We start from the raw sequence: 26,863 nt of genomic DNA on the forward strand, positions 1-26,863 counted from the left end.
CCCCGACCCTCACCCATTCCACGAGTTAAGGAAGGGTTAAGAGTCTCCCACCTCTAGTCCTCACGAGGTGAGTTCACTGGAACAGGTAGACCTGGAAAGGAGGAATGACTGGGGTTGGTCTCAGCACAAACTGCTGACCTTTTCTGCAGGGGTCTGGAAGGAAATAGTGCACCTGGGCACTCGTACATGTCAGGTTTTCTACATTTGTGAGATGGAAGTTATGCCACCCTCTCCGCCCTGGCTCTCCTCCCAGTCTCAGGCTACTTGAGCCCAGGAATATTCCTCTAACATGACCACGTTCACTACAGACCTCCAAATCACACAGTCTCTCCTCAGAGTCCTTTAATCAGTTCACCCCGCTGTCCCCTAACCCTCAACCTCTCCACACCCCTCTGCCACGCTGTCCTAGCCTAAGGAGGCATCGAGGCAAAGCACCTCCCAGCACTTCCCAGTGACACCGCTTTCCCAGGTGGCCACACTCAGTCTGACCTTTGTGATCCCACACCCAAATCTTGATGGTTGTCCTGGGTAGGGGGCAGGGAGATGGAAACTTCCGAAAGTCTGTGTGCCACCCGTAAACTTCAGACTATAGATGTCAGGCTGGCTTTGTTAGCGGTCACACCTACAAGTCTCGCCACCTTTACAGACACAAACTGTGGCTGGTCAAGTTCAGGGTGCTGCAGAGTGATGTGTGTGTGTGTGTGTGTGTGTGTGTGTAGGATAGGTGGGGAGGGATGATGTGGAGACAGTCTTAGATAAGCTTCTTTTTAAATATGTGGGAAGGAGAAATACCATGTGATAGAAATATGCATTCAACCCATTCATCCTAATAAATACATTTCTCAATAATAGAAGTTATGAAAAGAGACCCTCCCTCTAAATGCATAGTCTAAGAGCACAAACTCTCAGGGAAATGACAGGGTATTTAGCAGAGAAACCTTTTAAGAAAGAAAATATATACATACAGATAGATAACACATATATGTGAGAGCTGGTATATTCCTCAGAGACAGTTTTCAGGCAAAGTTTCTCATTGTGTTTGTTTTTGAGTTTAATTACAGGATAATAGCATCACTTTTTTTTTTTTTTTAATTTGGATGATTGCGGCCGCTTTGTAACTGATTTTGTTGCTTATCTCATACCACCCTGATCCATCCTTCCCACTTCTGCCTTCTCTGGTCATGTACCTCCCGGGTCTAAAGCCCTCCTTTGCCATTTCTCGAGTTTTGTCTTCTATCATTTTCCCCAACATGTGACCTATATTCTGACCACCCCAAAACATAGTTTCCCTAACTGGCTGGGTTCTCTCTCAGGTGTCCAAGCCATTGCCATACCGTTCCTTTTAGCCAGAAAGCCCTAACCCCCACCCTACACCATGGCCATCTGGTCAAATAAAATGTGTTATTCAAGTCTCAGTTCTAGCATTGTCTACTTCTCCTTCAGAGGCCTTCATTTATACTCCAGGCAGGCAGGAGCTACTGCCATTCTGCTCTCATTTAGTACTGTGGGTGACCTTGTATTATTCTTGCTTGGTACGTGGTTGTCCCTCCCGCTAGACACCAAACTTCGTGAGGGCAGGGATCGTGTCATTCATTCCTTACTTTTCCTTACTTCCTAAGTTCCCAGCACAATGTTGGAAATCAACAAATATGTATTGAATTATAGTCTTCAATAGCATCACCATTTTCCATCTACACACGTCATTATCTAATATTTCCCAAAATTAATGGTGCTTATCACTTCCCTTGCTTAACTTGTCATCCTGGAAATGTCCATGTTTCTTATATAAGTCTACCTTTTACACCCTCAAGCTGGAAAAGATTAAATATTGATAGCAGCTCCCTGATTTTTCTCCAAAGGCAGCCAAGAGCTAAGACCCAACACACTGTCCTGTTTTCATAGATAACATATGCAGGATAACACAAACGCTCGGTGCTAGGTCTGAAATCAGGCATTATTAATACCCTCTCCTTCTGTAGACCCGGCATGGCAGGCTCACAAGTGAGGATGTAAATTCACTTTGTCAAAGCAAACATTTTTCTTGGGGGACATGGGCTCAACCGCCAGGAGAGAGTAATGACCGCAGCCCACAGGAAGCGGGGGATGAGTAATTTACTGCTGCTAGGCAATTAGTGTTGCTAGAAAAAAAAAATTGCTTTCATTTAAAATTCTCTGTAAACCATATGTATCATGGCTCATGGGATAATTTATGTATCATTAGAAACTAAGGAACATATATCACGCTAACAAATTGTCTTTTCCATCCACCACAGCCGATAGCTCCCAGGGATCTTTAAGAAGTCAGAGTTTTGCTGTCCTTATTATGAAAGGTGGTGTGGAAATGTTCATGAGTACGCATTTATCTTCTTGTTCACTCCCTGGTTCTCTGGCAGAGACAGATGGCAAGAGAAACATTGGCCATCAGTTTCATCCTCTGGTTTGCGCCTCATTTGCTGTAAATGAGCCTATGGTGGAACTGCCATGAGTTGTATTGTTTTCCCTAACAACTTGAGTGTCTGTTTTGAGATTTGGTTCATCTTGAAGTCTTGCCAGTGCTACTATGTTATTTTCTCCAATACACAGCATGCTGAACAATTCTACGGCTTCCCATTTAAAGATGGGTCCTTCATTCTAAAAGCAAATGGCTGCAAAGACCTTGGAGCGAGTGCTTGACTATCCAGTGGGTGGAGCGGGTCCCAAAGGACTTTGCTGAGCAAGGTGGGAGGTCATATGGCAACTAGGCAAACGTGCTCGAGTTTAGAAGAACCACCCTAAGCTGATTCTTTGTCAAGGGAAAAACATGAAGTGGAAATTTGGAAGATGAGGCTCTTCATTGATGGGGGGTGGGGGGCAGGGTGGTGCACAGAGAAGGGGGTAAAGGTGAGCAGCCCAGCTCCAACCTGCCAGTGTGACATGGAAACGATGTTGGCCAATATCACCAACCACAGTAGTTTAATCTGTGAAACAAAGATGTGAGATGAGAAGAAGCCCCACAGCCACTTACTTGCGAGAATAGAAACTGAGAAAAATGGTGCACCCAAAAGTCTGTGAAAAAGTTTTCCCACTCAGCTTCACTCTTTCCTTTTGTTACATTTCAATTGTTTTAAAGAAGATGTACAATGCTGGGATCCTAGTCTTTTCCTAAAAGGCCATGCTTTAATCATTTTGTTAGTCGCTGAATTACACAGTCCCATCATCAGAATTTGCTACATCACTTGTGAGGCCCTCTGTTAAAAAAATATTGAGAATTGCAAGACTGTGAGGGCAGAGCATTAAACCTTTTCAGATGCACAGGTCACACAGCCACGAAGCTGCCTTTTATCAGTACTGAGAGCTCGGAACCTCTCAAGTAGAAAAAAACAAGGAGGGGAGGCAGAGGTGTTCAGCACGAGCTCCAGCACCAGTTCCCACGCCATCATTCACTGTCCTTCCTAAAGTGCCTAAGGTCAGGATGCTGCGCTTAGGGTTTCGCCTGTGAGGTCCTCAGTCATCCTGTCGCACAAGAGCTACTTCGTGCATGTTCTACAATTACGTGAAATTCTAGATATTTGTTAGAGAAAGACTCTGCGTCATCGGAATACTGTGGTCGAGATGTTCAAACTTCAAGTCAGGGGTAGCAGAATAAGATTTGCTCAAGTTACATGAAAATAAAGGTGGAACCACTGAGTAGTAAAATGGGGTCTAGTTATTCGATGTTATTGGAATAAGTGGCCGACACACATGAGTGACACAGATATCTGGAATCGTATCTCTAAGCATCACGGCTCTTTATATTGTCAGGAGCAATCCATGGCCAAGACCATAGTAGCAGTTCGGGGAACATACTTTCCCAATGGCTCTAGGGCCCCTGAACCTCAGTGACAGTGCTGGGCTATTTTTACAGGGAGGCCCTCGGGCACTACGGGGTGACTGGCTAGTAACCTCTAAATCAAGAGGCTGGGTCACTGTGTTTTTCATAAACCTAAGATGCTAAGCCTAGGCCTCCTCGGGCAGGAGGGTGGGTCAGGCAACCCTCCCACGATTGTTATGATGTGAGCCTTCAGCAGGGGTTGGGGACGGTGACTGGAATCTCTTGAAGACCTTTTCCTGAATACCCTTTCTCACCTTTTCACATTTGCTACCTCAGATCAGCAGTAGCTGACCTGTACTTCACACATTCTGACAAATTTGGTTGAGACAGTGGGCTCCTAGCTGAGGACGGAGGGTCTCACCCAAGGTGAAGGACTGGGGATTTGTGACACTTGTACACCTCGGGGAATTTTACCCTCTCATCAGGACTGACAGCTTTGCCCCTGAAGGCAGGGCATTTAGGCTGTTCATGTCCACAGGCTCCTGTACAACTGCGTGAACTTTAGATGCTGAATTGATCACTGCCTCCAGGACAGGGCTGGATGTGGGTGTCTACACACTTAAGAGTCCTAACAAAGTCCACCAAAAGTGTGTGGTGAGCTCACTTCAAAGCAAAGATCTTCCTGGCTGGCCCAGGTGATAGATTTGTACATTTGTAGACCGTGAAAGAAAAGCTCTTTGAAGATCTAACATTCACTGAGCACTTACAAGTCATGCCCTGCTCTACTCACTTTAAATTTGACTCATTTAATCCTTGCAAGCCTCACTTTACAGATGAGGAAACTGAGGCTGGTATGACCTGTCCAAGGAGACTCGAATAGTAGGAGGACAGGCACCCAGGCAGACTAAATGTCTTAACATCTTCACTCTTCCACGATCCCATGGAACCTACTTACAAACATGGCAGAAAATCACAAGAAAAGAATGGCTCAAGTTTCAACTCAGTGCCAGGCTTTGCGTGAGTTACCTGACTTAAATGCCAATCCCACAGTTTAAAGTTTGTCATCATCACTTAGAAGCAGAAAGTAATTTGCCCAGGGCCCCAAAGCTACAGGATAAACTGGGATTTTGACTCAAGTCTGTCTACATGTCCTCCACGCCCATGATCTTTTCTACCACCCCAAGTCAACAGGCCTAAGGATGCTGCATCTGGCTTTGAGCAAGTCACTGCAAGCTAAGGAGGTACGTTCGAAAAGAACAGGAGATCCCATAATGAAACTAATAGGCAGAAAGAATGTGTCTCCTAACTTTCACAGTGAACTCTCCAAGTGGAGGCCTAGGGAAGGAGAGAAAGTGGATTGTCCCAGATGTGTCTATTAGAAGAGTTATGAGAAAACATTGTTCAATAAAATCCAAATAGATAATACAGTTGGCAAGGTGACAATTGTTTAAGATTATTAAAAAGAGAGAAAACAATGTTTCCACAGACACAGGGTAAACTTGAAAAAAGAGTTTTCTTCCTGAAAGTGTTTTGTCCAGCTGGAGGGAAAAGAAATAAAAGGAAACATGAGAGCCAATAAAAGAAAAATATGAGCATAGAAGACCGTCATTAATCTTCAATTCAAATGGTAGTCACAGCGGCATCACAGCGGCAGATTACATAAAAGGCATTAATAGCAATTCTATTCAGAGATAAACGATGTACTGGGGATATACTCAGAGGTGAATAAGTGATCTAACTGCACACTGATTTTGGAGTCATGGGAATGACCCTAGAACCACGGGTTAAATGGTTCTTAATTTAAAAATTGAATATAATTCTTGACATTTTTGGTAAGTAGTTTATAACTAAAATGATAATCTTAGCAAAGTATTTTGTGTATAGACCTGAGTCACCCACCTACAGACTTTAATGGACTTAACTGGAAGACTTTCCTGGCCTAGATTTGGTGTGGGCACATGAAGAAAGTATGGGGGCATGGAGAGAGGAGTGGGGCACCAGAAGGACTTTGGCAGGGGCTTGGTGGGGAGGGGCAGGATAAAAAGAGGGAGAGCCCTGGGATGAGAGTCCTACTTAATTCAAACCCTACTCTTCACCAGTAAATTTAAAATAGTTGACCCCTAAAATAGCTCAGGTATAAACTAAATCTATGCATGAAGTGATCTCAATCTGAAGTCATTCTCATAAATATCTCTTGAATAACTAGCCCCTATATCTCCTTCACTGTTTTTAAGAAAGTGGGAAATCCCTTTTGGAGACCAGATAGCTGATAGAGATGTGATCTGAATTTTTCACTAAGTGGATGTTAAGAGACAATACATTTTAAAAAAGTAGTAGTAGTTCCATATGTTATGATAAAAATTAATTTAATTTATTTGGGAAAAAATACCATCTTCCTTGCTTGACAAGGGTAAATCCCCACCACAGTGGAGTTTGGTTGTTAAAATGAGTGACCACTGCTGTAGTATAATGTCCACATGTCATGTGTGTACAATCAAAAATTAGCACAAGTAACAAGGTGTCCAAATGACTGTTTCCAGTTTATCCCACAGACTTTGCCGATAGTTTCATATCATGCTGAGAAGAAGACCACAGGAAAATAAGCCAAGAAATGTCCACTGCAAGAGGTCTTTTTGTTGATTTAAGTGTAATCTTTACATGGCTTAACAGTTCTCCAGCTTCGAGTGCCTAAATTATTATTGCAACCAATTTCAGTTTTGTGCAGACCATGAATTAACAAATGTCTTCTAACCCAAGAATCACTTTTAAGACAAACCCGTATTTGATGATAAACTCATATCTTCAAATGCATGGCTTTAAACACCATTGTTTTGCACACTCTGAAATGTGATTTTTTTTCCATCCCAACATTGTGATGTCATAAATTAAAAGACTAATACAGAATTTCACCATCACTCCTCTATTACACTAATGCCCAGTAGTTGACTGTGGTCTATTCTTCATCATCCAAGTTTATAAAAAGGAATTTTGAAACTTCAGTTCTATTCAGCCAGCTCATAGCCAGTCCTCTTTCCCACTCCGCAATCAGTAATTTTGGAAGTGCTGGTCCAAGCCATTTGGGGTCCCTCTTCATTGTCACTTGGTACGGAGACCTGAAACTTGATTATCTTCAGCAGGAGGAGTTTAGTTAATAAGCGTCAAGTGGTCATCGCTTCCATTCCTGTAATAGAAAGGAGGACAAGGAAAGAGAAAAGAGAACAATGGCTTAAAAATCTTTGAGACGGAACAGGAATACATACTCTATCATGTAGGCTTACATAGGTTATTGACATGCTGAGTGTGACATTTAAGAGGAAGAAAACTTAAGAAGGACAATTTACATTATTTGGGGTTTGACTAGATGCTTTTGGCAATTTTGAGGAGCTGTCTGCCCTCCATCTCCCTTTGACAAAGCTTCTCAATGGCTAGAACCACAGATTTTCCTCCTTGTGGTAGAGAAGGAGAAAAGTTAACTCTGCATCTGCTCAACCAAGCACATCTCTCCCAAGAACCAGATCACATTAGAACTAGAAGAGGTTGCAGAGGCGACCTGTTCCACTCTGATGACATTGGAGGAACCAAGAGGTTTAGGAAAGGTCACGGGACACATTCAGTAACTGGCAGGGTCCAAAACGAAAACCCAGGTGCTCTGACCATCAGGCTAGGGGCTTGGTCAACTATTCAAGGGAGAATCAGTCTGTGGGAGATTGAATCTGTGGTGGTTGCTGGACTGCTTGGTTGAAAAAGAGCAACCCGGCCACGCTCCAGAGGAGGTGGAGCTGTGATAGCTGGGTTGTATGTCATGGGCACTGGAGAGGGGCCCAGACACCAAGTCTTATGATGCCCTTATTCCCCAGGTTCCCTCAGTGAGGTCTGTCTCCAATATGTACTCTCCATTCATAGCCTTCCTCAATTTTATTCCATTCTTAGGTTTCCAGCTGTTAAACACATCCAGGTGTATTTAATTTTTGGTGATTTCAAAGCCATCACTTGTTCCAAGGCCCCAGTACAACCCATTTCCTTCATCAGGCCCTATGACCCTCACTGACTCTCTGCAGGGTCCATCCAGACTGCCCTAGGTTCCAGGCTTTGATCTGATTATTCAGCTAAAACTGATCTAGCTGACTTCACCCATGACCACCTTCAGCCACTTCTGTTTTTATTTTTGATATCCTCTTTTTTCAAAACTTTCAGCATCTCAGTTCTTCACCTGATTTCCTTTGGTGGACTCTTCTGTTCCATTTAATCCTTTCATTCCTCACGACGGGCAGACCTGCCTCCGCACCAGGCACCCTCTCTACAACCCTTAGCATGTCTCAGGGAAGACTGTCTGCTGATGTTGTTCTGTTCTTCTCACCACTCAGGTCCAATCTTATCACTCAGTCTTCCAAGTTCACTCCTTAAATCTTTCACTCATTCCATATGGCTGCAAAGAAATCATTTAACAACCTCCCGGGGCTTTTTGTGGTATAAACTGAGGCCCAAAAATCAAACACCAAAACCTATCCATTACTTTCTAGAATTCACAACTACATTCTCAAATGCTTTTTTTTTTTTTTTTTCTTTACAGTTAACTACATATTAGAAAAGCAACTTTGAGAGACTTTCCTTATAATACAAGGTGCCTCCTAGGAGGCAGCTGCCTATTAAGAAAAGTAATTTCCCTTTATCCTTGCTTCCATGGCAACACTTTAATGCTCTGAGAGGATAAACTGTGATTGTAAAAACTTAACTCTTCTCAGAAGACCTCATTTCATATTTACCAGACATTCTTTGGAAATGCTCCAACATATCGTTTCAAATCCCACGTTGCAGTATGAATTGATTAACAGAAAATACATCCTGTGATTTTAAGTAGCAATTATGTTCTCCCATCTTCCTTCAGGAATCTGGTTTAGAGAATCCTTCTCAAAACACATGAGTAGGGGGTACTTGCAGTTAACAACCCCTACTCCTGACTTCAGACGAAAACAAAAATGGGCATAATTAAGAAAATTATCCTCATCTGACCCCCTTTCTAGTCCCCAAGCCACTATGTGGAGGCTTTGCCACTGAGGTCCAGACTATTTTTGTAAGTGCACTGATGAATGGCGAGCAAAGAGCAGGTGATCAGCTGAGTTGTGTTTGCAGCCAAGGACACGTACGGCTTCCTCTCAAGCAGGTTTCCTGCTCTGCTCAAGGAAGGTTATTTGTACTACAGACTGCGAAAAGGGGAGAACACCTTTGACATTCCCAGAGCTCCACCTCGAAAAAGAAGGGCTTTGACCTCTTCCTTTGGCCAGCTCACCCTCTCGACTTCAGGGACATAGTTCACGCCTTCTCAAAACAGTCTCATAATATTCCCAAGAGATTTCAACCATGTCATGTACCTTTCTACCTTGTTTTATAAGAAACAATTCATTTCTAAAGCCAATTGCAGTGGGAGCAAAGCAAGGAGGGATGCATTATTTCCCCCAGTCAGCTGATTCCTGAGTGTAACATTTGACCTGGGAGGACTCTCTGTTAAGGCAGCAGGGCGTCTCATCCCGGGAGCACGGAGACCCGACTGAACACGGTACTGACCTCCTCAGACAGCAGACGCAGGACAGGAAGGATGATGACTCTTTCTGACACTTCTCTTTGCTACCACACTCCTTCAGGAATTCCTGAAGATCCGTGGCAGGAAACCCATTCTGTTGGTATTTCTTTAAGAAGTACACAGTGTTGTTACCTTAGTTATAGTGAGAGAAATTGCTTCTTGTCAACAAACCAAATCCATCTCTGCTAAAATAAAACTCTCCCGCGTCGCTAGCACAGATCCAAGAACTGATATTAACAATGATCAATCAATCTATCAGTCCCTTGAAAGCCAAGCCAGGGTCACCAAGGCTTGAACAGAGAGCCATGGGAACAGAGAGCCATTCAGAGGAAAACTCCAGAAAGCAAGCCATGGTGTGGCAGGGGAGGGGTGTGTTAATTAAAGGAGTGAAGGAAACAGTCAGAAGTCTAAAGTTTTCATGTTAATTGCAAGACCAGGTAAGACCTCCTCTTCCCCACGCTGCCCATACAGAGTCTGGCTGGGAAGTAATCCCTATTTCCTCTACTTTTGTAGAAGTTGGTCACTTAGTGAGGTAGAAGGCAGTAGGTCCCTCCAAGCAGACAGAAAGACCCTGAGAGACCCCTCCCCTCACGCTTAGTGAGGTCATGCACCAGGTCACCGAGGCTTGGCGCACTCACGGGGACACGGCCGCGTCAAGGACAGGCTCGCATGGTGAGCAGGGCACTGCTCGTCTCCCCACGGCCCGCCCCGCTGCAGAGCCAACCACCCATTCCCACAGGAACACACATCTCCTCGCGCACAAAGTGCTCAGAAGTATTTCCAATGGACTGGCTTCTTCTGAGATAGTCTGAGAAGGGTTCAAGAAGAGGACGACACCCCAAGACATGGACACGGCACCCCTGGTTGCTCAGATGTTGGCCCCGAAACAGGATTTTCTGAGCATGACCATCTGCTGCGGAGACACCACTGCCCCCAAGGCAGCAGAGCTTCCTTCACGCTACAGATAAGTTAAATGGACCTAGTCTGAAAGGACACACGACCCACCGGGTGGCTTAGGAAGGCAGGAAGCTAAACAGCCACAAAAGCCTTAGCTTTCAAAATTTAAAGGAAACCTGCACCACACGAGCGGCATCCAGTGTACGAGGTATGCCAATATCTGGACACTTGTCAGGATGATGGTCACCCCTTATCACTGAAACTTACTACTCAAAGTCTAAGTTCCGGGACAGGCAGGTACACCTGTCAGTGCCAAGACGGACAGCCCAACTACTTGATTTACCAAACTCAGCCCATCTTTACCCATTTCCTTTCTCTTTCCCACCACACCTCCAAACCAATCCACTGGGCACCAGGGACAATGTCCTAAATGCATATTTAAATTAACCTCCAGCAGCTAAAAAGTTTCTTTTCTACAAAACCTCAAAATCTAAGTAAAACTACAGTATTTTAAGTAAGTAAAATATTATAGTATTTTCCCATATTCTGATCTATACAGAATTTGCAATAGTTTTTTGGCAGGAAATAATGATAACTGCTTACCTTAATGGTGTCATAAGAATCTGTAATAATTGCAATGAAAAGGCTGAGAATCATATATATGAAAAGACTGATGAAGGAATATAAATACAGGCGACTGAACAGCCACACCAAGAGGCTCTTCTGCTGGATGTGAGCAAAGGTCGCATACATGTCATCACCGTTGACCAGAGAAAACAAACACTCAGCAACTGTGTTCAGATTTTCAAACTGTGCAGGGGAGACCAAAAGTAGTTTTTGAGACATATTAGCCAAAGAAGCAGAGAAGTATCTAGTTAGCTGGTTTTGTTGAAGATGTTGCTGCCATTGTTATTAACATTCACTTTAGGGAATCTGGAATACCACCCATAGGAAAGCGTTACTCAAAACTTTCCTCCACACTCGCAAAGATCATCTCTTGACGCTTCCCTCAGTTTTTTTCCTTTGCACTTTTTATATATTTGTGGTCATATCATCTAACAATTTTGGATCCAGATTCTTCTTTCTTTTCTATTTAACATAGTCTTATGTTATTCATACTTAGCATTTGTTAGATAATGGGACCACTCCTTGGAAATGTCAAAATTAACTATTTCCCTGTCACTGGACATGCCAAACATGTTTGCTGTTATAAAGAACAATGCAATGCACGTTTCTCAGCATAATGTTTTTTTTCATATTACTGGGTCTAAACAATTAACTTTTTTTTTTTTTTTTTTGGCTGCATTGGGTCTTCGTTGCTGCACGCAGGCTTTCTCTAGTTGCGGTGCGTGGGCTTCCCATTGCGGTGGCTTCTCTTGTCGAGGTGCACGGGCTCTAGGCACACGGGCTCAGTAGTTGTAGCTCACAGGCTCTAGAGTGCAGGCTCAGTAGTTGTGGCGCATGGGCTTAGTTGCTCCGCGGCATTTGGGAATCTTCCCAAACCACGGCTTGAACCCGTGTCCCCTGCATTGGCAGGCGGATTCTTAACCACTGCACCACCAGGGAAGTCCCAAAGTGATTAACATTTTTAAAGCTACAATTTGCCAAACTGCTTTCTGAAAGAACTGCAGACCACCAGAAAAGGTGGAAGGGCCAGAGACAGAGGCTCAAGAAAACTGTGCTAGATGAATGGCTTCCCTGTAGCCTTTCCAAGCTCAGGTTCAGGTAATTTTAGAGTCTTAAATACTAAAGACTACCAGAGGTGGGAAAGTGCATTAGGATGAATGATCATGGCTAGTGCCTTCTGAGGGCTCCCCAGCTGACAGTGGACAGGCCACTGCCAAGATACATAACGCCCTGTGGTAGAGTTGGGTGGGATGCCTAAGAAAAGTGACCCTCAGAACTCGGGCCTGAAGGCTGAGGAGCTCACCAGCGAGAGGAGGAAGAGAAGGATTTGCTCGGTGCATATGGGGGAATTGGTGCTGAGCCTAAGGAGTGGCTGGAAAGGTGAGTCTATGCCACGCTGCACAGGGCCCTGTCTGAGCTTCTACACACTTCAGACTAATCCCAGCCTTCCCTGGAAACTAGTGAAAACTTTGACAATAAGAGGGACAGGGAGAGCTTCAAGATGGCGGAAGAGTAAGATGCAGAGATCACCTTCCTCCCCACAGATACATCAGAAATACATCTACATGTGGAACAACTCCTACAGAACACCTACTGAACGCTGGCAGAAGACCTCAGACCTCCCAAAAGGCAAGAAACTCCCCACGTACCTGGGTAAAGCAAAAGAAACAAGAAAAAACAGAGACAAAGAATAGGGACGGGACCTGCACCAGTGGGAGGGAGCTGTGAAGGAGGAAAGGTTTCCACACACCAGGAAGCCCCTTCGCGGGCGGAGACTGCGGGTGGCAGAGGGGGGAAGCTTCGGAGCCACGGAGGAGAGCGCAGCCACAGGGGTGCGGAGGGCAAAGCGGAGATATTCCCGCACGGAGGATCGGTGCTGACCAGCACTCACCAGCCCGAGAGGCTTGTCTGCTCAGCTGCCGGGGCGGGTGGGGGCTGGGAGCTGAGGCTCGGGCTTCGGTCTGATCGCAGGGAGAGGACTGGGGTTGGCTGCGTGAACACAGCCTGAAGGGGTTAGCGCACCACAGCTAGCCGGGAGGGAGTCCGGGAAAAAGTCTGGAGCTGCCGAAGAGGCAAGAGACTTTTTCTTGCCTCTTTGTTTCCTGGTGCGCAAGGAGAGGGGATTAAGAGCGCCGCCTAAACGAGCTCCAGAGACGGGCGCGAGCCGCGGCTATCAGCGCGGACCCCAGAGACGGGCCTGAGACGCTAAGGCTGTTGCTGCCGCCGCCAAAAAGCCTGTGTGGAAGCACAGGTCACCATCCACACCTCCCCTCCTGGTAGCCTGTGCAGCCCGCCACTGCCAGGGTCCCGTGATCCAGGGACAACTTCCCTGGGAGAACACATGGCACGCCTCAGACTGGTGCAAGGTCACGCTGGCCTCTGCCGCCGCAGGCTCGCCCCGCATCCGTACCCCTCCCTCCCCCCGGCCTGAGTGAGCCAGAGCCCCCAAAGCAGCTGCTCCTTTAACCCCGTCCCGTCTGAGCGAAGAACAGACGTCCTCAGGCGACCTACACGCAGAGGCGGGTCCAAATCCAAAGCTGAACCCACGGGAGCTGTGCGAACAAAGAAGAGAAAGGGAAGTCTCTCCCAGCAGCCTCAGGAGCAGTGGATTAAATCTCCACAATCAACTTGATGTACCTGCATCTGTGGAATACCTGAATAGACAAAGAGTCATCCCAAATTGGGGAGGTGGACTTTGGGAGCAATGAAATATATATTTTTCCCCCTTTTTCTCTTTTTGTGAGTGTGTATGTTTATGCTTCTGTGTGTGATTTTGTCTGTATAGCTTTGCTTTTACCATTTGTCTGAGGGTTCTGTCTGTCCAGTTTTTTTGTTTGTTTGTTTGTTTTTTCTTTTATTACTTAAAAAATTTTTTTTCTTAAAAATTATTTTTTATTTTTTATTTGAATAACTTTATTTTATTTTATTTTACTTTATTTTATTTTATTTTATCTTCTTCTTTCTTTCTTTCTTTTTTTCCTCCCTTTTACTCTGAGACGTGTGGAGGACAGGCTCTTGGTGCTCCAGCCAGGCGTCAGGGCTGTGCCACTAAGGTGGGAGAGCCAAGTTCAGGAGACTGGTCCACAAGAGACTTCCCAGCTCCACATAATATCAAATGGCGAAAGTCTCCCAGAGATCTCCATCTCAACACCAAGACCCAGCTCCACTCAACGACCAGCAAGCTACAGTGCTGGACACCCTATGCGAAACAACTAGCAAGACAGGAACAAAAGCCCATCCATTAGCACAGAGGCTGTCTAAAATCATAATAAGGCCAGAGACACCCCAAAACACACCACCAGACATGGACCTGCCCAACAGAAAGACAAGATCCAGCCTCATCCACCAGAACACAGGCACGAGTCGCCTCCACCAGGAAGCCTACACAACCCACTGAACCAACCTTAGCCACTGGGGACAGACACCAAAAACAAGGGGAACTATGAACCTGCAGCCTGCGAAAAGGAGACACAGTAAGTTAACCAAAATGAGAAGGCAGAGAAACACACCGCACATGAAGGAGCAAGATAAAAACCCACCAGACCTAACAAATGAAGAGGAAATAGGCAGTCTACCTGAAAAAGAATTCAGAATAATGATAGTAAAGATGATCCAAAATCTTGGAAACAGAATGGAGAAAATACAAGAAAAGTTTAACAAGGACCTAGAAGAATAAAGAGCAAACAAACAGGGATGAACAACACAATAAATGAAATTAAAAATTCTCTAGAAGGGATCAATAGCAGAATAACTGAGGCAGAAGAACAGATAACTGACCTGGAAGATAAAATAGTGGAAATAACTACTGCAGAGCAGAATAAAGAAAAAAGAATGAAAAGAATTGAGGACAGTCTCAGAGACCTCTGGGACAACATTAAATGCACCAACATTCGAATTATAGGGGTCCCAGAAGAAGAAGAGAAAAAGAAAGGGACTGAGAAAATATTTGAAGAGATTATAGTGGAAAACTTCCCTAATATGGGAAAGGAAATAGTTAATCAAGTCCAGGAAGAACAGAGAGTCCCATATAGGATAAATCCAAGGAGAAACACGCCAAGAGATATATTAATCAAACTATCAAAAATGAAATACAAAGAACAAATATTAAAAGCAGCAAAGGAAAAATAACAAATAACACATAAGGGAATCCCCATAAGGTTAACAGCTGATCTTTCAGCAGAAACTCTGCGAGCCAGAAAGGAGTGGCAGGACATATTTAAAGTGATGAAGGAGAAAAGCCTACAACCAAGATTACTCTACCCAGCAAGGATCTCATTCAGATTTGATGAAGAAATTAAAACCTTTACAGACAAGCAAAAGTTAAGAGAATTCAGCACCACCAAACCAGCTTTACAGCAAATGCTAAAGGAACTTCTCTAGTCAGGAGACACAAGAGAAGGAAAAGACCTACAATAATAAACCCAAAACAGTTAAGAAAATGGTAACAGGAACATATATATCAATAATTACCTTAAATGTAAATGGATTAAATGCTCCAACAAAAAGACACAGATTGGCTGAATGGATACAAAAACAAGACCCGTATATATGCAGTCTACAAGAGACCCACTTCAGACCTAGGGGGACACACAGACTGAAAGTGAGGGGATGGAAAAAGATATTCCATGCAAATGGAAATCAAAAGAAAGCTGGAGTAGCAATTCTCATATCAGACAAAATAGACTTTAAAACAAAGACTATTACAAGAGACAAAGAAGGACACTACATAATGATCAAGGGATCAATCCAAGAAGAAGATATAACAATGGTAAATACTTATGCACCCAACATAGGAGTACATCAATACATAAGGCAAATGCTAACAGCCATAAATGGGGAAACCGACAGTAACACAATCATAGTAGGGGATATTCACACTCCACTTTCACCAATGGACAGATCATTCAAAATGAAAATAAATAAGGAAACACAAGCTTTAAATGATACATTAACAAGATGGACTTAATTGATATTTATAGGACATTCTATCCAAAAACCACAGAATACACATTCTTCTCAAGTGCTCATGGAACATTCTCCAGGATAGATCATATCTTGGGTCACAAATCAGGCCTTGGTAAATTTAAGAAAATTGAACTTGTATCAAGTATCTTTTCCGACCACAACGCTATGAGACTAGATATCAATTACAGGAAAAAAATCTGTAAAAAACACAAACACATGGAGGCTAAACAACACACTACTTAATAACCAAGAGTTCACTGAAGAAATCAAAGAGGAAATCAAAAAATACCTAGAAACAAATGACAATGAAAACACGACGACCCAAAACCTATGGGATGCAGCAAAAGCAGTTCTAAGAGGGAAATTTATAGCAATACAATCCCACCTTAAGAAACGAGAAACATCTCAAATAAACAACCTAACCTTACACCTAAAGCAATTAGAGAAAGAAGAACCAAAAAACCCCAAAGTTAGCAGAAGGAAAGAAATCATAAAGATCAGATCAGAAATAAATGAAAAAGAAATAAAGGAAATGATAGCAAAGATCAATAAAACTAAAAGCTTGTTCTTTGAGAAGATAAACAAAATTGATAAACCATTAGCCAGACTCATCAAGAAAAAAAGGGAGAGGATTACTACAAGCAACTGTATGCCAATAAAATGGACAACCTGGAAGAAATGGACAAATTTTTAGAAACGTACAACCTTCCGAGACTGAACCAGGAAGAAATAGAAAATATGAACAGACCAATCACAAGCACTGAAATTGAAAGTGTGATTAAAATTCTTCCAACAAACAAAAGCCAAAGACCAGATGGCTTCACAGGCGAATTCTATCAAACATCTAGAGAAGAGCTAACACCGATCCTTCTCAAACTCTTCCAAAATATAGCAGAGGGAGGAACACTCCCAAACTCATTCTACGAGGCCACCATCACTCTGATACCAAAACCAGACAAAGATGTCACAAAGAAAGAAAACTACAGGCCAATATCACTGATGAACATAGACGCAGAAATCCTCAACAGAATACTAGCAAACAGAATCAAACAGCACATTAAAAGGATCATACACTATGATCAAGTGGGGTTTATCCCAGGAATGCAAGGATTCTTCAACATACGCAAATCAATCAACGTGAAACACCATATTAACAAATTGAAGGAGAAAAACCATATGATCATCTCAATAGATGCAGAGAAAGCTTTTGACAAAATTCAACACCCATTTATGATAAAAATCCTCCAGAAAGTAGGCATAGAGGGAACTTTCCTCAACATAATAGAGGACATATATGACAAATCCACAGCCAACATCATCCTCAATGGTGAAAAACTGAAACCATTTTCACTAAGATCAGGAACAAGACAAGGTTGCCGACTCTCACCACCATCATTCAACATAGTTTTGGAAGTTTTAGCCACAGTAATCAGAAAAGAAAAAGAAATAAAAGGAATCCAAATCGGAAAAGAAGAAGTAAAGCTGTCACTGTTTGCAGATGACATGATACTATACATAAAGAATCCTAAAGATGCTACCAGAAAATTACTAGAGCTAATCAATGAATTTGGTAAAGTAGCAGGATACAAAATGAATGCACAGAAATCTCTGGCATTCCTATACACTAATGATGAAAAATCTGAAAGTGAAATTAAGAAAACACTCCCATTTACCATTGCAACAAAAAGAATAAACTATCTAGGAATAAACCTACCTAAGGAGACAAAAGACCTGTATGCAGAAAATTATAAGACGCTGATGAAAGAAATTAAAGATGATACAAATAGATGGAGAGATATACCATGTTCTTGGATTGGAAGAATCAACATTGTGAAAATGACTCTATACCCACAGCAATCTACAGATTCAATGCAATCCCTATCAAACTACCAATGGCATTTTTCACAAAACTTGAACAAGAAATTTCACAATTTGTATGGAAACACTAAAGACCCCGAATAGCCAAAGCAATCTTGAGAAAGAAAAACGGAGCTGGAGGAATCAGGCTCCCTGACTTCAGACTACACTACAAAGCTACAGTAATCAAGATAGTATGGTACTGGCACAGAAACAGAAATATAGATCAATGGAACCGGATAGAAAGCCCAGAAATAAACCCACACACATATGGTCACCTTATCTTTGATAAAGGAGGCAAGAATATACAGTGGAGAAAAGACAGCCTTTTCAATAAGTGGTGCTGGGAAAACTAGACAGCTACGTGTAAAAGAATGAAATTAGAACACTCCCTAACACCATACACAAAAATAAACTCAAAATGGATTAAAGACCTAAATGTAAGGCCAGACACCAACAAACTCTTAGAGGAAAACATAGGCAGAACACTCTATGACATAAATCACAGCAAGATCCTTTTTGACCCACCTCCTAGAGAAATGGAAATAAAAACAAAAATAAACATATGAGACCTAATGAAACGTAAAAGCTTTTGCACAGCAAAGGAAACCATAAACAAGACAAAAAGACAACCCTCAGAATGGGAGAAAATATTTGCAAATGAAGCAACTGACCAAGGATTAACCTCCAAAATTTACAAGTAGCTCATACAGCTCAACATTGAAAAAGCAAACAACCCAATCCAAAAATGGGCAGAAGACCTAAACAGACATTTCTCCTAAGAAGATATACAGATTGCCAACAGACACATGAAAGAATGCTCAACATCATTAATCATTAGAGAAATGCAAATCAAAACTACATTGAGATATCATCTCACACCGTTCAGAATGGCCATCATCAAAAAATCTACAACCAATAAATGCTGGAGAGGGTGTGGAGAAAAGGGAACCCTCCTGCACTGTTGGTGGGAATGTAAATTGATACAGCCACTATGGAGAACAGTATGGACGTTCCTTAAAAAACTAAAAATAGAACTACCATATGACTCAGCAATCCCACTACTGGGCATATACCCTGAGAAAACCATAATTCAAAAAGAGTCCTGTACCACAATGTTCATTGCAGCTCTATTTACAATTGCCAGGACATGGAAGCAACCTAGGTGTCCATCAACAGATGAATGGATAAAGAAGATGTGGCACATATATACAATGGAATATTACTCAGCCATAAAAAGGAACGAAACTGAGTTATTTGTAGTGAGGTGGATGGACCTAGAGACTGTCATACAGAGTGAAGTAAGTCAGAAAGAGAAAAACAAATACCATATGCTAACACATATATATGGAATCTAAAATAAAAAAAAAAAAAAGGTCATGAAGAACCTAGGGGCAAGATGGGAATAAAGATGCGACTTACTAGAGAATGGACTTGAAGATACGGGGAGGGGGAAGGGTAAGCTGGGACAATGTGAGAGAGTGGCATGGACATATATACACTACCAAACGTAAAATAGATAGCTAGTGGGAAGCAGCCGCATAGCACAGGGAGATCAGCTCGGTGCTTTGTGACCACCTAGAGGGGTGGGATAGGGAGGGTGGGAGGGAGGGAGACGCAAGAGGGAAGAGATATGGGGACATATGTATATGTATAACTGATTCACTTTGTTATAAAGCAGAAACTAACACACCATTGTAAAGCAATTATACTCTAATAAAGATGTTGAAAAAATAATAAAAATAAAAATAAATTCCAGAGTAAAAAAAAAAAAAAAAGAAGAGGGACAGGATCTAATCTGAGTTTCTAAATGGTAACCGTGGCTTGTGAAGATCTCCTAGAATGAGAACAGCCCAGGGGCTTGGATGCCAGTGAGAGTGAGTGCAGGGGCCCAGGACTGCAAGGAATCCAGAGGAAACTGGGGAGAAAGTAAGTCCGGAAGGGGGAAGGGGAGGGACCTCTGCTGGACTCAGTTCTAGACGAGGCAAGTTTGAGGGGCCAGGTAGAAGCGGTGACACGAGGTAGTTAGCTGGAGGCTGACTGAACACCTGACAGCCCTGAGGGGCAGAGCTGAGCAGGGGCTGGTGTGGAATGCCCCCAGAATCCCGCAGCCCCCATCTGGCTTACGCGGTTGACAAATGACTGCCACATCGACTGAAAGCAAACAGCAGGTGCTTAATGAATGAACAGCTCTGGGGTCAGAGGGTTAAACATTAGATGAATGCGAAAAACTTCTATGTAAAGAATGATAATGACTTAATAGGCAAAAGGCAATATAGTTTTCAGAAACGCAGATGCAACAAGTTACTGTAGAGTTGTGAACCAATTCTGTCCTTAGTGGTGGGGGCCTATACATCCATCAAGTCAGTAAGTGTGCCTCTGGGGACAGCCAAGTCCCTCGTGAATGTCTCTGGGACATTTCCAGTTGGCAGTCGTGCTACTAGTTCACATGCAACACAATAAAACCTCCTACCACCTGAACACAGAAAACGTGCTGTCCTTCCAAATTTCCCTATTTCTGTCAGTGATTCCAGTCTCCTACCAAAGAAAAATTACTCCAAAACAATCAAGTGCTTAAAACTGTGTGTCGCTTATATGTGGAATCTAGAATACGACACAAAGGAACCTATCTATGAAACAGACTCATGGACATAGAGAAAAGACTTGTGTTTGCCAAGGGGGAGGGATGGAGTAGGGGGTTTGGGTTAGCAGATGTAAGCTACTATATAGAGAATGGATAAACAACAAGGTCCTACTATATAGCACAGAGAACTATAGTCACTATCCTGTGATAAACCATAGTGGAAAATAATATTAAAATTTGAAAAACTCCTAGACAAAATAGAGATCAACAAAATTTGGAGTAACTTTTAGAGTGTAAAGTTGTCCATGAATATTAGTGCTTTCACATTTTCCAGGACTTTAAGTAGACTTTGCTTCTTAAGAGTCTATTCATGATATTTTATTTTAATGATTTCATCATGGGGACACACACACACAAATCTGTTAAAAAAAAAAAAAAAAAGAAAGACATGTAAATCACTGATGTTTCAGATAGCCACATGAAATAAAGTGGGAAAGGTCAACAAGCTGAAAAAAAAAAAAAAGAATGTATATATATATATATGTATATGTATATGTATAAATGAATCACTTTGCTGTACAGCAGAGATTAACGTAATATTGCAAATCAACTATACTTCAATTTAAAAAAACAAAACTGTGCGTTGAATCCATTTATCTTCCCTGCTCTACAATCCAATAAGGTCTGTCTGTTCCTATGACGCTTCTCTGACCCACTCTTTCTACTCCATAAAAAAAAAAAAAAAAAGGGACTTCCCTGGTGGCGCAGTAGTTAAGAATCCGCCTGCCAATGCAGGGGACACGGGTTCGAGCCTTGGTCCAAGAAGATCCCACATGCCATGGAGCAATTAAACCCGTGCACCACAACTACTGAGCCTGCGCTCTAGAGCCCACGAGCCACAACTACTGAAGCCCGTGTGCCTAGAGCCCATGCTCCGCAACAAGAGAAGCCATTGCAATGAGAAGCCTGTGCACCGCAATGAAGAGTAGCCCCTGCTGGCATGGACTTATACACACTACCAAATGTAAAATAGATAGCTAGTGGGAAGCAGCGGCATAGCACAGGGAGATCAGCTCGGTGCTTTGTGACCACCTAGAGGGGTGGGATGGTGAGAGTGGGAGGGAGACGCAAGAGGGAGCAGATATGGGGATATATGTATATGTATAGCTGATTCACTTTGTTATACAGCAGAAACTAACACACCATAGTAAAGCAATTATACTCCAATAAAGATGTTAAAAAAAATAAGAGTAGCCCTCGCTCGCCGCAACTAGAGAAAGCCTGCACGCAACGAAGACCCAAAACAGCCAAAAATAAATAAATAAATAAATTTATAAAACAAAAAACTGTACGTTGAATCCATTTATCTTCCCTGCTCTACAATCTAATAAGGTCTGTCTGTTCCTATGACGTTTCTCTGACCCACTCTTTCTACTCCACTCTGATGTCAACACTTACATACTTATTACAGAAACCTCCAAGGAAGCTTCTTTACTTCAGCCTCTCAGCTTCCAGTCCAAGCTGCAGTAAAATCTAAATTTCAGAGAATATAGCCTTCAGGTCATGTCTCTCGCTTAACAATATTCAAAGTGCGGAGGCAAAGTAGAAATCCAAACCAAGAAGTTTGGCGTAAGGTTCCTCCTTTGTGCGGCCTCATTCCATTCCTTCATGGCAGTATTAACATCCTGTGTGTGCCCCCTCTCACAACACCCAGCCATCTTCTCTGTCTTTAAATCATGCGATTTATTCTCTTCATCTGGTATGTTCGTCGTTGTCTGTGTCCGATGAAGCCAGTGTTGAAGGGCCATTTCAAAGTCTGCATCAAGACAGACTGCCCTGGCAGCTCTAGTCTGTTCTCTGTGTCAGTAAGAACCACAGAGGAAACTACTGGTTGGTCTTCTAATTGTTCTCTACATGCTTCTCTGTACCCCAACCAACTAGCAAACACCAGGTCCTACTCTCCCTGCTCCATGGCTGGATGCATGGGGTAAAGCCTGTAACCAAGGGAGAGTACACAAATGTACCCCAAACAAGAATCATGCCCATGGTCTTGCTGCATCAGCAGCAACTCTGAAGAGCACTACTAACGTCGCTCTCTACAGAGATCTGGAGGGAACATCCATCTGAGCAAATCACTTATTAATATGCAGATAATTTACCAGTAAGACAGCCAGTTCCCAGACTAAATGGTTTCCATCCCCACCGCTAGCCTTAAGACAATGAAGTTCAAGGTGGTTTCTATGGACATCAATTACAACTCTGACAGCACCATCAACAATTCATATTTCTCAGAGTTTCTTTTGGAATCTGGCCAATTCCTTTCTGTAGTGTCAAGAACCCCTACAAGTCTGTGTTTCGGGTTCCAGAATTGCAAGTTGGTGGGCACACAGCAAATTCATCCCTTAGTTTCCTGTGCAGTTACTTAGAATCAGTCTAGACACAAAATCCATCTCAGCATTAATGTTATTCACCCCCCTCTTCTCTGTGCATGTGAGATTTATTTTAACCCACCAAAAAGTTAAACAGAGACTCAATAAGGCAAGTAATCGGTACATACTCTATCATTTCGTCCCACAAGAAGTGGCTGTGAGCCAGTTTCAGTGGCCAAAATCCATACTAGAAATCAGCTTTTAAAATACCCAAGGTGGAGAACAGTACGGAGATTCCTTAAAAAACTAAAAATAGAGTTACCATATGATCCAGCAATCCCACTACTGGGCATATATCCAGAGAAAACTCTAATTTGAAAAGATACGTGCACTCCAATGTTCATAGCAGCTCTATTTACAATAGCCAGGACATGGAAGCAACCTAAGTGCCATCAACAGATGAATGGATAAGGAAGATGTGGTGTATATATATATACAATGAAATATTACTCAGCCATAAAAAAGAATGAAATAATGCCATTTGCAGCAACATGGATGGACCTAGAGATTATCATACTAAGTGAAGTAAGTCAGACAGAGAAAGACAAATATTATATGATATCGCTTATATGTGGAATCTAAAATATGATACAAATGAACTTATTTACAAAACAGAAATAGATTCACAGACACAGAAAACATACTTATGGTTACCAAAGGGGAAAGGCTGGGGGGGGAGAAATTAGAAATTTGGAATTAACAGATACACGCTACTATATATAAATCAGATAAACAGTAAGGACCTACTGTATAGCACAGAGAACTATATTCAGTATCTTGTAATAACCTATAATGGAAAAGAATCTGAGAAAGAATATGTGTGTGTGTGTGTGTGTGTGTGTAACTGAATCACTTTGCTATACACCTGAAACATTGTAATCAACTATACTTCAATAAAAAAAATTAGAGATTAAACAAAAATACCCAAGGTAAGGAGAAATAAGGTCCTAATGTGCTTCCAGTCTAGAAGGACTGCATTCAAAGGAAATTGCTTTTTGGTTCTTACAAGCTTGTAAGTCCTTGGAAAGCAGATACTGCTGTGTCTCTGTTTCTGGTTCATTCAGCAAACTTGCTGAGCCCTTACCATGTTCTGTGCACCACACTCAACACGGGGAATGCAAAGAACAATAATCCATGGTCCCTGCCCTCCAAGAACCTGGGCTAGAAGAACCCGACAGTGTTTGGTGCACAGTAGACATTTAATAAATATTAAATGAATATCTCCATAAAGAGTCCTCCCAGGTTCTGGAGGAACACAGTGAGAACCCAAGCATTTGTTCCACAAATGATAATTTTGCAGTCGAGCCAAAAAGAACTTTCATTTGAATGAAAACATAACCTGCAATGGCTTATGCCAGAGAACGACATAAAAATTTGCTTCAAGAGCTGGTGCTAAGAACCTCGTGCAGCATTCAGATAAAATGTTTTAACCAGCTAATAGTCGTTTTGAATAAGAGAGGTGCTTGGCTAAAAGTAGAGGCCTTGAAAGCACAAATGTAACACGGGGTGCTGCTGAACTTTTACCGAGGGCATCAGCCAAGTCCAACGATTTTTCAATGCTTTGCCTTCTCATTTGTAAAATGGGGACAATGAACGCAAGACAATGGTTTATTCCTCGGAAAGTCCTCGGGGAAACGTCAAAGCCACCATGAGAGTAATGTTCCTCCTATCCTCATCTTGAATTATTAAACATCAACAGTCTCCAGCCCGCCGTGCCCAGACACTTTGCAAGGGCGCTGTGCCAACGCCCATTAGTGCTGGAGTCAACATTGGCGGGGCACTTCTTGTATTTTTATACTCTTTCAGTTGAACCATTGAAATCCGATGTCTAACAGGAAAACTCGAAGCTGAAATGTGGGATTCCTGCTGCCATACAAACAGCAGGGTGAAATTCTAGTTTTCTCCATACCTCCTCTTTAGAGTTTTTTGTTTGTTTGTTTCAAGAAAGAGTTAGCTTCCACACCCAAACTAGCTGTGGTTCTAGAAATTCTAGAAAATGCTCACTATGGTGCTGTTTTTCAAGGCTCCAGGCAATACTGAAGGTCTTCTGATTCAACAGATACTGACTGACTGGCAGAACCTGAAAATTCTGACAATTTGGGTTAATTTGGAGAGAGACGTGCAGGGGCAGTAAACATTTCTAGCTTCAGACTCAAAGAAGAAGTAACACAGAGAAGAAAAGCACGTAAGTCCAGATCCAGACTGAAGGTTTTCTCATCCTACTGACTACTGCATTCACTGAATTAACTCAACTCTGCATTTCCCCAATATATCAGCCTGGCTAGAGCTGGGAGATAGAAGCCATAAACAGACCCGCTAGACAACCCCAGAGATATAGTTCTTATCTCTCTACTCCTCGGGGGGAGAAGTGAAAGGCTGGCATTAAGTAAGAGACACGAGTCAAGAGGTGAAACGTCCAATATGGCAGCCACCAGCTACAGGTGCCTATGGAGCATGTGATATGCAGCCAGTCCAAAGTGAGATATGCTGTCAGGATAAAATACACACCACATCTCAAAGACTAAGTACCTAAAAAAAGGAATGTAAAATATCTCGATGTGTTATACTGAATACAGGCTGAAGTAATATTTTAAATATATTGGGTTAAATAAAATATATAATTAAAATCAATTTTAATTTGTTTCTTTAAAAAAATTTTTTTAATGTGGCTACTAGAAAATTTAAAAGGATAGACATGGCTCTCATTTGTAGCTCTCGTTATGTTTTTCTTGGATAGTGCTGATCTAGAGTGTCCCAATCTCCCCTGGATTCTTTGAAAGGACAGAACTGAACATATGAAAATGCAGTCAGACTGACAAAGCAGACAACATCATTTTTCACAAGGTAACCTTGATGCACGTTGAAAGAAATAAGACTGATTACTTGGCTTTCCTCTCACGGTTGATCTACTCTTGAGTCAGAATGAATGCTCTCTTGTAATGGTCTGTTTTAGATAATACCAAGAAAAGAAGAAAAGCCCTACAGGGTATTGCTCAAAGCATGTGTATTAGGGTCAGGCAGACCTGAGTGTGCATCCTATCTCTGCCGTTCACTAACTATACAACCTCAGGAAAATTAACATATTAAGATCGCTATTTTCTGTCAAAGGATAATATTTCCCCACAGGGCTACTGGAAGGGTTAACCTAGCAAGGGAGGTAAAGAACATGGGCACCGTATCTATCTAGCACACAGCACTTCAGAATGGTTGCTAGTTTAGTGAAATTCAAGCAACATTTTCTGAGCACCGTCCAGAATAATGATGGTGTAGGGAAGACGGAGGGCAGCGGAGACAGGACCACTTGATTCACTGGCCTCGGAGGCTCAGTATTTATGCCGTGTGGCGCAACACTGCCCTCTAGTGGCAAAAATGTGGCAAAGCATCCAGACCATAAAGTAAGCAAGGAAGAAAAATGTAAATTTTCCTGGGCACTAAGACAGTTCTCCGGATCAGAGAGATCACATCGAAGAACAATTTTTACTCGTAAGTCACCTTTAAAGCAGTGGAATGGAACTGGAAAGCAATACGATTACCAAGATTTACTATTAACCCAGAGATTGGCACTTTGTTGATTATACAGTTTCTCAGATAGGAAAACGGTAATTCTCTTCGGACGTATTAAATGAAACCCTTAAAGAGGAGAAAGCCTGGGTGGATGCCAAGTTACTAGGATTTATTTTAGTAGGACAATACCGAACGTTTGAGTTTTGTGGATTGCTCGATTTTTGTGAAGAGTTTGTAAACTAGATCTGACCGTGTTTTGTTCAATGCAACTATCAAGGTCAAAACTTAAGGCCGAGCTGTTATACCAGCATCATTATATTTTTATTTCTCTCCCTGTAGAGCACCTAAGCCAAGATAACAGTACTCTGGGCTATTGACGAGATTAAATGAGAGAGAAGAGAGAAATGCTTAGTACAGCATCAAGTGCTAGCTGCTATTATTTTTATTTTTGTTGATTCTGTTGTTCCAACTGCCAAAGGCCCATGGAAGAAAAACTGTAAGATGCAATCACTGCTTTTACTTTCTTTGGTTTGAAAACAAGGCCTACCTAATTTCATTTCCTGCTATATCTTTGAATCAAATTTATCATTTTAAAACAAGAACATCTGAACATAACTTTGATGTGCTTGAGA

At 42.4% G+C, this 26,863-nt stretch overlaps 1 protein-coding gene across 5 annotated transcripts in view; it reads right to left on the reverse strand.

Moving 5' to 3' along the window:
• Positions 1 to 6,139: 6,139 nt before the first annotated feature.
• Positions 6,140 to 26,863, reverse strand: part of MCOLN2 (mucolipin TRP cation channel 2) — a 62,614-nt gene continuing 41,890 nt past the window's right edge. For all 5 annotated transcript variants that reach the window (XM_068540216.1, XM_068540218.1, XM_068540215.1 and 2 more), the window contains exons 12-14: positions 10,869 to 11,075; positions 9,353 to 9,474; positions 6,140 to 6,971 (exon numbers count right to left, since the gene is read on the reverse strand). In XM_068540216.1, the coding sequence (XP_068396317.1) occupies positions 6,935 to 6,971; positions 9,353 to 9,474; positions 10,869 to 11,075 (366 nt within the window). In that variant the 3' untranslated portion in view covers positions 6,140 to 6,934. The remainder of the gene's footprint in view (positions 6,972 to 9,352; positions 9,475 to 10,868; positions 11,076 to 26,863) is intronic.

This window comes from Eschrichtius robustus, chromosome 3 (assembly GCF_028021215.1).
Source record: "Eschrichtius robustus isolate mEscRob2 chromosome 3, mEscRob2.pri, whole genome shotgun sequence".
Lineage (NCBI taxonomy): Eukaryota > Metazoa > Chordata > Mammalia > Artiodactyla > Eschrichtiidae > Eschrichtius > Eschrichtius robustus.